The following is a 12,057-nucleotide window of genomic DNA, read 5'->3' on the forward strand; positions in this document are numbered from 1 at the left end:
CTGTTTCTCTCTATCTCTCGTTATCTCTGGCATTTTCTCTCTTCCCCTCTCTATCTCTTTCTGTCTCTCTATCTCTCTGTCTCTGTTTTACTTTCTTTGTGTTTGCTTCTCTTTGTGTCTCTGTCTCTATCAGACTCTTTCCATCTTTGTCTCTGTCTCCCTCTGTGTCTGTTTCTGTCTCCATTTATGTCTCTCTTTCTGTCCCTTCTCTTTCTTTCTCTCCTTCTATGTCTTTATATTTCTTTTTGTCTCTTTCATCTCTCCCTGTCTCTCCCTCTCTTTCTTCTATTTTTCTCTTTGTCTTTCTGTGTTTCTCTCTGTATCTCTTGGATTCTGTCCCTCTTTGTATCTCTCTGTCTCTGTCTTTCTTTCTCTGTCTCCCTCTTTCTGTCTTTATTTTTCTAAAATACACACACATACATCTTCATAGATGTAAATCTTTGCCTATATACCTATACATGCATACACACCTATACACTTGAAACCTTCAGGGAAAGAATTATCATCATTCAAAGTTCCTTTAAATTATGTTTGTTTGTATTCCCTGAAAGGTTATTTTATGTCATACCTATCTGTCAACTGATTACAGCAGTAAGTATACCTCTACCTGGGAAGTGAGGAACATCATTCAGTGTTAATAAAATAGACTAACATTTTTCACAAAGAGCACTGGGACATTGGATAATTGCAGATTTTTTTTTTTTAAATTGAGATCATTAGCATTAGAAACTACAAACAACAATCTCTGTTTCTATCTCTCATCAGTCAACAAGGATTTATTACTATTCTCACACATTTTCTGCTCTCCTCAATCACCCATTCCTCTTTCACCTCAGTTTACAATCCTTATTCTCCAGATGCCCTTACTCTATACTTTGTGGGAAGGCCAAAGTTAATTGTGAGCTTCCTCAACTTTCCTTCTCTTCATCCCTTTAGTTTGTCTTTTGCCATTTTTTCATTCTTCCCTATAGTTCTTTTTGAGAATGTGAGCCATCCCCTGAACCTGAACATTCTTTTTCTTTCAACTCCTATGATTCCCTTCCTGTTTCCTTCACTTATTCCTGACCCCTCCAGCTGCCAAGTGTTCCCTCATCCTTTTTACCTCACATTTATTATGAACATACCTTTACTTATATTCTATTTACTTATATGTGTATACGTTGTCTCTCCCTTTAAAACCTATTAACAAATAGCAACCTTGGAATCACCCTTGGCACTTCTCTTGACTTCCCCCTCCCCACCATTTTCAATTAGTAGGTGAGGTCTCCACACCATAGATCATATCCACATCTCCACTCACATGACAGCCAGCTTAGTCCAAGTACTTATGACCTCTGACTTGGAGTACTGTTAACAACCACCTAATTGGTCTCTCTGTTTCCACCTTCTTCCCCTTCCTATCTATCAGAGCTGCCAAATTAATCTTACTAAAGTTCAAGTCTGACCCTGCCAATCTCTTGTTCAAAAGCCTTCAGAGGTTCCATATGGACTGTAATGTAAAATAAAAATGTCTTAGCTTGGCAAATACAGTACTTCAAAATTTGGCTCTAACATAATTTCCTATTTTATAGCCTACTACCCTGCTTCATGTACTCCCCATTCCAAACTGAATTACTTACTGTTCACTTCTCATTTTATATGTATATACATATATATGTATATATATACACATATGTATATATATACATACATACACACACACACACACACACACACACACACACACACATATATATATATATATATATATATATATATATATATATATATATACATATATATATATATATATATATATATATATATATATATATATATATATATATATGTCCCCCTTCTATATTTAATAGAAGCCACTCCCTTGGGAAGAAACCAATTCTTCTTCATCTCTGCTTTCAAAGTTCAACTTAGATGTTAAATTCACTTTGAATTATACTTCTAACACTGATATCATGAGTCATTTTTTAGTCCCCAGCTAGTAATCTAGTGATTTGCACATTATATTGATAAATCAATAAACAAATAGTTATTTAGCATAAAACTTAATAGATCCAAGCACTAATATTAGACACTATATTAGAGGATACAGATAGTCAGGAAAGACTCTATAATCTTGAAGAGGTTACATTTTACTGGGAGAGATAACATGTACATATGCAAGCATATACTACAAATAAACACATAATAAAATTCTTAAGAGGCAGAGTTGAGAGGAGATTCATTCTAGGCTTGGGGGTCAACCTCTACACAGCCAGTGAGATCAGCTATGGAAAGCAGCTTATGAACTAGTTTGGCACAATAGGGTGAAGGAAAGAGAATGCTATGAAATAAGTCTGGAAAAATGGGCACAGTAAGACTATGGGGCTTAAAAAGCAGGTTGAGATAATTGTTGTTTCATCAGAGGCAATCATGGAATGTTTTGAGCAGGGGAATGATATATGTGGATCAGTATCTTTGAAAAGTTATTTTGATAGATCATAGCCTTAGAACTGGAAGGAATATTAAGAGGGCCTCTGACAAGAACACTTCATTTTAAGATGAGGAAACTGAGGTTCGTGTAGAATAAATTATTTGTTCAAGGTCAAGAGCTGACTAGCTGAGAAAAGATAATAGCCTGAAATTTCTATCTCCATATCCAGATCTGTCAGCCATAAAGCTCTATAAAATTTTTGCTACTATTATTGAGAGGACATTTTCAATCTAATTCTCTCTCTCTTTTTTTTAATGTTTATTCTGATCCTTCCTCCTCGTCCTTCTCTTCCAAACAAACAAAGAAAGGAATGATTTTTACCAAGGATCTTTCTTTCCTAATATTATGAAATCTGCTCAGTTTGTCATCTGGAAAAGGATTTTCAGATTTAAAAGAAAAAAAACAGTAGAAAAATATGCACTAAGCTGCTCTTAGAATTGGATACTGATTGTATGACTGAAATAGTCTGAATGATTTAAATTACTACTGGGTGCTTACATGAGTTCTAGTAACTTAGTTTCATCTTGTATCCTAGGAAAAATTTACCATGGATTCAATAGCATTTTCATAAAAATTTATTCATGTCGAGCCTACTGCCTAAGTTCAGAACAAAATTCTTTGAATCCCAGGGGAAAGCTGACTGGTAACTGATGAGTGGAGTGACATCCAAAATAGGCTTCTTCATTATGATCACTCACAAATGACTCTTCTAGTTAACCTATCACTATTTTAATATTTTAAATGGGTTTCATCTCCTAGCATTGTCAATCAGTGTAATTGAAGTGTTTCATCCTTATTGGAGTTTGTTCTAATTAATTGAATTCTCTTCTGTCAATAAATTCCTTTGTTAGACCAGGCAGAAAGAAAATACAAGGATGGAAGAATGTTCAGTTCTGTGTGCACAGTACTTTAGAATTTTAAAGGGCTTATTTATTCAACATCTCATGATATAAAGATAACCCTTTCTTCTCAAAAGTTCTGCCAGTGAAGCAAAATCAAGGAGGAGTCTTACTGACTTAAAAAGACCTCCATGACGAGCCTGTGACAGACTAGCCAAGTTAATTTGGAGAGAATAAGCATCAGATTGACTTCAGGGAAAGGAATTTTTTATTTCTTATTCAAGCCAATTCTCAAAAACTAAATAAAAAAAGAGTCACTATTTGAGTTGATGAAGTATTTAAATGGAGAAAATCACAGATCACTAGAATATATGATATTAATTTTCATACACATTTGTTTGTTTGTGTGTGTGTGTGTGTGTGTGTGTGTGTGTGTACGTGTGTAGAATTTGAGAGGCAACCTAGTACAGTAGATAGAAGATTGGCTTTATAGTCAGGAACATTTGGGTTTCAGTTCTGCCGCTAAAGCTGTATGACCCTTGGTAAGTTATCTAGTCACACAGTGCTTCTCCAAAGAGGTATGACATTAGCAAAATGGAGAGTGGGAAGATACTAACTCTTGAGAACCAATGATGCATTTTCTGAAATTCTGTGAGTCAATTGTTAAACAAATATACAATTCAATCAACTCCTGCAATAGGTATTGTTGATTGCTTTAAAAGAAATGATGTCAGCTCATAAGCATCTATTTTCAATACATTATCATCTACTATAAATATTTCTGAATTCAATAATGAATATTTGAAATGATCTTAAATTGCATTTTGTCCTAATGGTATTAATACAATGCTGGGAGAGTGTTCTGGACTAACTAGAAAATTGTTAGAAAAATTATCATTCAGTACCTAAATCATTGTAATGACAATATCAGAAATTTTAAAAAGTTATTTATTTAAAATATTTTGGATAAAATATATTATTTTTATCATAAATATAACAAATATCAAACTAAGCTATAAACTATTAGAAAATAAAACTGAAATAATTTAAATTGTTCAAATCCTGGGACTGATATGGGGGGGGTCATAATTTATGAACTTCTATTCCTATATAATAAGCATATTCTGTATCATATATACACTTTCTTTTTTCTTCCTTTTCTGATTTGGAAAACATTATTTAATATTACTTTCTTTCAAAACTTTAATTTAAAATTGACCTTGAAGAATTTTAATCATGTTCAACTATATGATATTTAAGATAAATTAATATTCAGAAAGTACAAAATTAATGAAATGTTAACATCAAAGCTTTGAAAAACTGAAATATTAGTGCTAGAAACTATCAACGTGTCAAGTTAAAAATTTGATTAAGACAGATAAGTTTAAAGCTATTCTATTTTAAAAAAATAATGTGATGCTCTTCCTAGAAATGCTGCTAAAAATAAATTCAACTAATGAAGTTATGTCTTTTATCAGACAGAAATGATAAACAATTTTTAAATTATTTTGATATATTAGTATACTTTGATTTATGAAGAACTAACAAATATGAATCATTAGTTTAAAAAAAAAAGCAAAAATAAACCTAAATAAAAGGGATGAATGGAGGCTATAGTTTTGCTAAGAGATTTCATACACAATGAATTAATATCAAAATTAAAGATATATGCTTTAGTAACATAACATCTAAATTCTTAAGGGAAAATTTAAATGATACAATACACATATAACAAATTAAAAGACCTCAATTTACTTCCTTTCAGATCCAGATAAATCTAACTATAAAATAAAGTATAAAAAAATTGAGGAAATGAAAAGAATTTTTAAAATGTTGACCATGCTAGATTTTTGGACAAAATTGAATATGAATAAAAATTTATCTATTTATTATCTGTACATGACATCTTCACAAAAAGTAACCATCTATTAAAGCATAATCCTCCAAAAATGCAGAAAGGCAGAAATAGAAATATTTCTTCAACAATACCATTAGTGAAATTACATTTAATAAAAAGCCTTTGAAGAAAATAGCAAAATTTAATTACAGTTAGTATCTAAAACCAAGAAGCAACATTATGTATAATGGATACAAGCTTAATGCCTTTGCAGTGAGACTGAATGAAACACAGATATACATTACTATCATTACTATTTAATCTTGTAATAGTTATACTGACTATAGTAATAAAAAAAGAAAATAAAGGAATAAGAATAGGCAAAAAGGAAACACCCTTTTTCCCCTTTTTAGATGATATGATGGTTTATATAAATAATCATAGATTGTCATCTTAAAAAAAATAAAACTAATTGAAACAATCAGTAATCTTAAACCTATCAGATTGGTTAATTTGACACCAAAAACTAAAATGAAAATTCAGGAGGACTGTGGGAAAATAGGTATACTTACTAATATTCTGTAGATAGACCTGTGAAATAGTTCAACCATTTTGGAAAGCAACTTGAAGCTGTATCAAAAAAGGTATAAAAATATGTATGCCCTTTATCCAGTAATATTCCAATTAGATCTATACCACTAGAAGATAAAACAAAAAAGCAAAAGGCCCATATGTATAAAACATATGGTTGCAAAGAATTGGAAGCTGAGGGGATGCCCATCAATTGGGTAGTGGCTGAAGTTATGGTATATAAAGGCAATAAAATATTATGTTATAAAAAATGATGATAAGGATGGCTTCAGAGGAAAGAAAAAAAAAAAAGGGAAGATTTGTATGAACTGATGCTAAAAAAAAGTGGCCAAGATAAGGAGAAAACTTTATTCAGTAATAACAATATTGTAAAGATGGTCAACTTTGAAAGATTTTTAGGGATTCTGATCAATGCAATGACAGACCACAATTCTAAAATGCTTATGAGAAAACATGCTATCCTTTTCTAGATAGAGAAATGATGGACTCAGAATTAAAACTGAGACATTTTGTCTTGTTTTTTTTTTTTTTTTTTTTTTTTTCTTGTTGTTTGCTTGATTAATTTAAGAGCTTTTTCAACATGGCTAATATGGGATTTTTTTTTTGTATAACTATATGTATATTTGTAATAGATTATGCATTATGCTTCAGTGGGTGAAAGATGGGGAAAACAGAATTGAAAATAAAATAAAATAGAATTTTTTTTAAGAAGCAAAAAAGCTAGTAATTATGCAAGGCAGAAGTGAGGTAATGTAGAGATGAGGAGAGAGGAGGAAATATATTCCAGGAATGGGCAACATCCTATACAAAAACACAGTGGGGAACAAAGTGTCACTGATAGGGAACATCTAGTTGGCCCATTTTGATTGAAAAATAAACTACATGAAGTTGAAAAAGAAATAAGCCTGGAAAGATAGATGAATGTTAAATTAAGGAGTCCTTTCAATACTAAGATTAAAAGTTTGCATTTTAGAAGACATAATAAGGAGCCATTAAAAATTTCTGATTAGGAGCATGATATGATTAGACCTGTGTTTTAGGAATGTTAATTTGCAGCCATCATTGAGGCGGTGGTGGTGGAGGGTGACATTTAGAAAAGGAAGAAATTAGAAGTAGAGATACTAATTAAGAAATAAGTGTAATAATATAGGAAAGGGGTGATGGATGGGGACCCTGGACTATCAAACCATCAATAAACAAATCATTATCAAGACCCTACCAGAGCCAGGCATTTTTCTAGGCACTAAGGATACACACATACACACACACACACACACACACACACACACACACACACACACACCCCACACACACACAAATAGTCCCCGCTCTCAAGGAATTTACTTTCCAGTTGGGAGAGACAACATACATATATAAACATATACAAAATAAATAAAATGACATTTTTCAGGGAAAATATTTTGAGGAAAGACTACATAGAGAAGATAACAACTGTGGTAAATTTTGAAGGAAATCGCTATATTCTAAGGCAGAAGGGATTTTCAGGCAGATTCATAACTAAGTTCTCTACTCGCGTTGAAAAATTGTGCAATATATTAAATAGGAAGAATGATAAGATGACAACTGATTGATTATGGGGGGAGGAGAAGGGGGAATCATCAACTGGTTTGTTGTTAACTCTCATAAATCAATGACATACATCAGAGTTTTACACATGCCCATTCCCAAGTAAGAAAAATTAAACTTCCAAGAGGCCATAGTAACAAGAAACCATTTACTTACCACAGTAGAAGTAAGCTGCACTTAGATTGTGGAGGTTCTTTAATAGCATTTCTGAGGTCTTATTGGGAATGATTACTTTTTTATTTCATTATAGATTTGAAATACATACATACAGTCTAGTCTCAAATTGCATTTCTCATTCCTTTTTTTTTTTTTTTTTTTTTTTTTTTTTACTAAAAAATGCACATGCTGTGATTGCTTTATCTTTCTGGTTCTCAAATAATCTTTTATACTTTCTTTGGTGAGAGAGAACTAGGTATCTACTTACTAGCTGTGTGACTCTGGACAATACACTTAACCCTGATTACTTCTGTTCTTCATCTATAAATTCAGGTGGATAAGGATATGGCAAACACTCCAGTATATTTTCCAAGAAAATTACAATTAGATTCATGGACAGCCAGACACGACTGAAATAACAAAAAAACAACAGGAACAACTTTCTATATTATATTCCATTATCCATAGCTAAAATGTTACACAGGATCAATTAAATCCAGTAACACAGCGGTAGATAGCATCAGCCATCCAAAAGGATCATTTAATTTTGAACTTTCACATTCTAAATCTTAACTTTTTAGTAGGACATGTTAAGAGGGAGGGCAATATATCAAGAAAGAAGTTTCGCTTCCTAGTGAGAAGACTCCAGAATATGACATATTCTAGATTCCATCGCTATGGAAGACACAAGAGACAGAAACAAACACAACCTAAGTGCTTCATCTGCTTAAACTTACATGCGTATATGCTTCTAGGATAATGGTAAATTATAAAATATTTGCTTTATCCCTTTGTTCTGTGATGGAAGACTGAAAAGGAATATAATTCTAATAGATGATACTAATTAAATATGTCATAAATAGAGGCACAGAAGATTGAGAAAAGATAAACTATTCAGAGTTTATTTTATTAGTTAGTTTAATATGTCTCTTGGTGTGAATGATTTGCAGATTAAATGTGATTTCAAAATGTCTTATCCAAACATTTAATGTGCTATCAGAATTGGAGACAATGTTATAAGAGGTAATGTTAAAGAAAATGACATATTTAATTTATTCTAAACAGGGCTAAAAAGGTACATGATAGTTGTCTTCAAGTATCAGAGGGATTGTTATATGGAGAAATACTTATTTTTTCTGTGCTTCTACATGGGCAAATAGGATCAGTGGGTTGAACTCACAAAAGGAACCTTTCTAATCTCTAGAGTGGAATTGTTTGAACTGCTTTGTGAGACTCCTGGATTTGTTTGTTTGTTTGTTTTTGTCACTAGTAGCAGTCAGGCAAAGAGAAGTTGGCCAACAGTCATAGAATGTTGAAGAAAATTCAAAAATCTTAGGTCTAGATGGCCCTTTCAAAGTCCTTTCTAGATCTAAGAATGCATGAATCTATGAATGTAGCCCGATCTACATTGATAAGTATTAGGAAGCCTTTATGAAAAATACTTACCAACACTCATTAAAGTGCTTTATGCCTATATAGAATATATAGCAGACTAAAAGTTAACATAATACAGTTTTAAAGTTCAGTCTATTGCTTTAAATTTGGTGTTTTTCTTTCTTTCAGATGTACCTTGGAAAAAAAATATGTATTACATATATTTCTGTTGGCTGCTTTCAATAGATCCTGGTCTTAACAAGTGACAAGTCTTTGATCAAACCCTCTCACAGAGAACTGGATGAAGGATTTTTTGAAAAACAATGCGAATAGGACGTTTACCGCATTGTCAATGTCCTATCTACTTGAATGGAACTCAGAATGGGGCTGATCTGAATCCTTCCACACACAGGTTTGTCAGTGACTGTCCTCATGAGAGATTTGCAAAGAAAATCCGACATCCCCACCATGGAGAAGCTTGCCATCCTTTCTCCCAATCTTCTAGACTTGTGAGTGACACGAAGAAGCAAGAACTCTATCATGTAGGGAGTGACAACGCTGTATTGCCTGAAGAGAATAACAGTTATGTCGATTCTTTTCCAAGCTGTCAGCCTGGATCCGAGGATGGTGTATTGTCCGATGATACTTCTAGCCAGAGCAATCCTCTGAGATATCAGGCTGTCCAAGAATTACTCAAACAGTTTTCTGGGAACAAACAAGACCATCTCCATGAAGTGTCTTCAGGATTCTTTAAGGAACAGATAGTTATTAAATTCAGAAGAGCTCTTTATTTTACAGGGCTTCGGGTATTATATGTCAGAGGTGGTGGATTCTATAGGCATATTTCAGCAGATTACTTCCTTAGAAACCCGAATTGTCTGCAGCGATTAATCCCATGGCTGAAACGAGAATTGATAGCTATTTATGGTGACTATGGATACACAGGGAAAAATATCCTCACTATCATCCTCCAAAACATGACAGATTATGATCTAGACAGCCAGAGCTTTTCTGAAATCTTGGAACCCTATCTCTTAAAATACACCAAACACTTCCTACATGAGTTCATCAGTTTTGCCCGGTCACCTTTCAGCATGAAAATGTATGATCAGCGAGCCATTTATGAATGTCCTTCTTCAAACGGGAGAGGGAATCTGTTCACTATCTCACCTATTAATGACAAATGGGCTTTACCAGCTTTGGAAAATTATACAGAGATGGCTAAAACCATTCATGACCCTTGGAATAAAGAGGTATTGACTCGTTCAAGCTCAAAGAATAATATGACATATGAGTCATGTTCTGTGTCGCAGAAAGGAAATCCAGAAGAGTCTAGTAAGACCAAAAGTAAAAATCATCTTACGAGACAAACCATGTCAGAATCAGGAGACAGCAAAGGTGTGATTTCATCCCAGAGTTGCAGCCACATTGCTCACCTTAAATCAATGGGAGATTATATAGAATTGCTAGAGCCACCATCTGACAGCAGCAGATACACTTCTGAAGCAAAAACAGAAGGGAGGAAGCTGCAGCTTGAAGAGGAGAAGTGTTTAGGAGATAATAGAGCTAATTACTCTGTCTCAGATATTTCAACCACCTCAAATTCTTCTAGCCCAAGAGAAAAAAATTTGTTGACCCTTTGTCAGCCAGTGAAGAGCCGGGAGGAAGAATCAGAAAAGAATAAAAATTCAGATTCCTTTGGTAAGTTCTTTCCAAGAAGTCCTCCCATGATGATGAAGGAAATACAACAGACTTTGTTTGGAAATTCATCCCAAACAAAAGACCAGACTTGGAGCTGCTATTCAGAGAACGTATATTCTCATAGGAGACCCGTTCAGAAAGGCCAGAAAGACCGTGCCTTCAGGAAGGAGAGGTTGAAATGCCAACCATCCTGTCAAGATGGAGAACTAAGTTCACATCCCTACAGAAGGCTGAAAAGTTTATACATCAGGGACTATAATAATTGTCTTAAACAAGAGCTACCTCAAAGCACTGAGGACAAACCACATTTGTCCCATCGCCCTAGAAAGAGAAGGTCAAGAAGCAGAGATCACAGTGATAGGAGCTTGAGAGGAAGCTATTTAAGTGAACCTTTATTGACGATAACCTGTGAAGCTCAGGAAGGTAATAAAGGAGATGATAATTACCAACCTTGTAGGAGGGTGGTTCTAGCTAATACAACTGATTTTATTAGAACTAGGGGGAGAGCCCAACGTCTTTGCAACAGAGAAAAAGCTTTTAGAGTAAAAAGCCCCAACATCTGTCTCCATCCTGAGAATCACAGACCAAACTGTCAATGTATGAAAAAGTCAGGGACAGTGTGCATAGGAAGCATCCCACCCCACCATGAAAAGATGGGAAAGAAAAGGAGATTTAAGTGCCAACATTCAGAGAAGGAAAATAATGAAACAATGCCTAACTCATTCCCTACTCCAGTTCAGATGCACCAAATTCATCAGTCTCCGTCCTACCAGAGACAAGAGCTCTCTAAACAATTTGTCAGCCTTACAGCTCAGGCTTCCAGAGATATCATGAATCATATCAGGAAGAGACAAGAAAAACACGACCAAAAAGTTGAAGGCAGAGACTATTTTGGTAGCAAAATATTTGGTAGCAAACAGTTCTTAGAAAAAGAACATATGAACGAAGAGGGTAAGAATGACTGAAAATGACATCATTTTGTCATTGGAATTAAGCCCATTTTATAAAAATACATCAATAAAAAATAAAAAACGTGTGTATTGTTTCAATGTAATCTTTAATATGTGCAGTATATTTGAAACTTTCAATTGGTCAAACTATTCTTAGTGAATTAAACAAAATACATTGACTAAGTCTTTTTTACTTTAATTAATAGGACTATTAGCTGCCAAACAAAACCAGAGCAACCATAACTTAAAGAATTTTATATTATAGGCTTATTAAAATATGAATTATAATTATATAACTCAATATGATAATCATGATCATCTATATAATAAGGTAGGAGAAGTATATGGTTGTGGTCATGGAGATGGTGATGATTTTGTGAGGATTATAGCAAGATAGCATTTTGTCCCAGGACTATTTCTATTTGAACCTCAATGGAAGCAAAAGAGAAAAAAAGAAAAACCAAAAGGATAATGGTCAGGAGGACATTAATTTGCATTTATATAATATTTAAAATTTATAAAATGATTTTTTCTTACATGCTAATGAGATAA

The 12,057-nt window shown here is 33.4% G+C and overlaps 1 protein-coding gene across 6 annotated transcripts in view; it reads left to right on the top strand.

Moving 5' to 3' along the window:
- Positions 1 to 11,590, top strand: part of LOC141551390 (E3 ubiquitin-protein ligase Topors-like) — a 342,185-nt gene extending 330,595 nt beyond the window's left edge. For 4 of the 6 annotated variants that reach the window (XM_074282994.1, XM_074282996.1, XM_074282995.1 and 1 more), the window contains one exon: positions 9,044 to 11,590. In XM_074282994.1, coding sequence (XP_074139095.1) covers positions 9,178 to 11,520 — 2,343 coding nt within the window. In that variant the 5' untranslated portion in view covers positions 9,044 to 9,177 and the 3' untranslated portion in view covers positions 11,521 to 11,590. Of the gene's footprint in view, positions 1 to 8,148; positions 8,243 to 9,006 lie in introns of those variants that run through there. The other 2 variants (XM_074282991.1, XM_074282993.1) reach the window with 2 other exon arrangements.
- Positions 11,591 to 12,057: the final 467 nt, after the last annotated feature.

The sequence above is a fragment of the Sminthopsis crassicaudata genome, chromosome 1 (assembly GCF_048593235.1).
Source record: "Sminthopsis crassicaudata isolate SCR6 chromosome 1, ASM4859323v1, whole genome shotgun sequence".
Taxonomy (NCBI): Eukaryota; Metazoa; Chordata; class Mammalia; order Dasyuromorphia; family Dasyuridae; genus Sminthopsis; species Sminthopsis crassicaudata.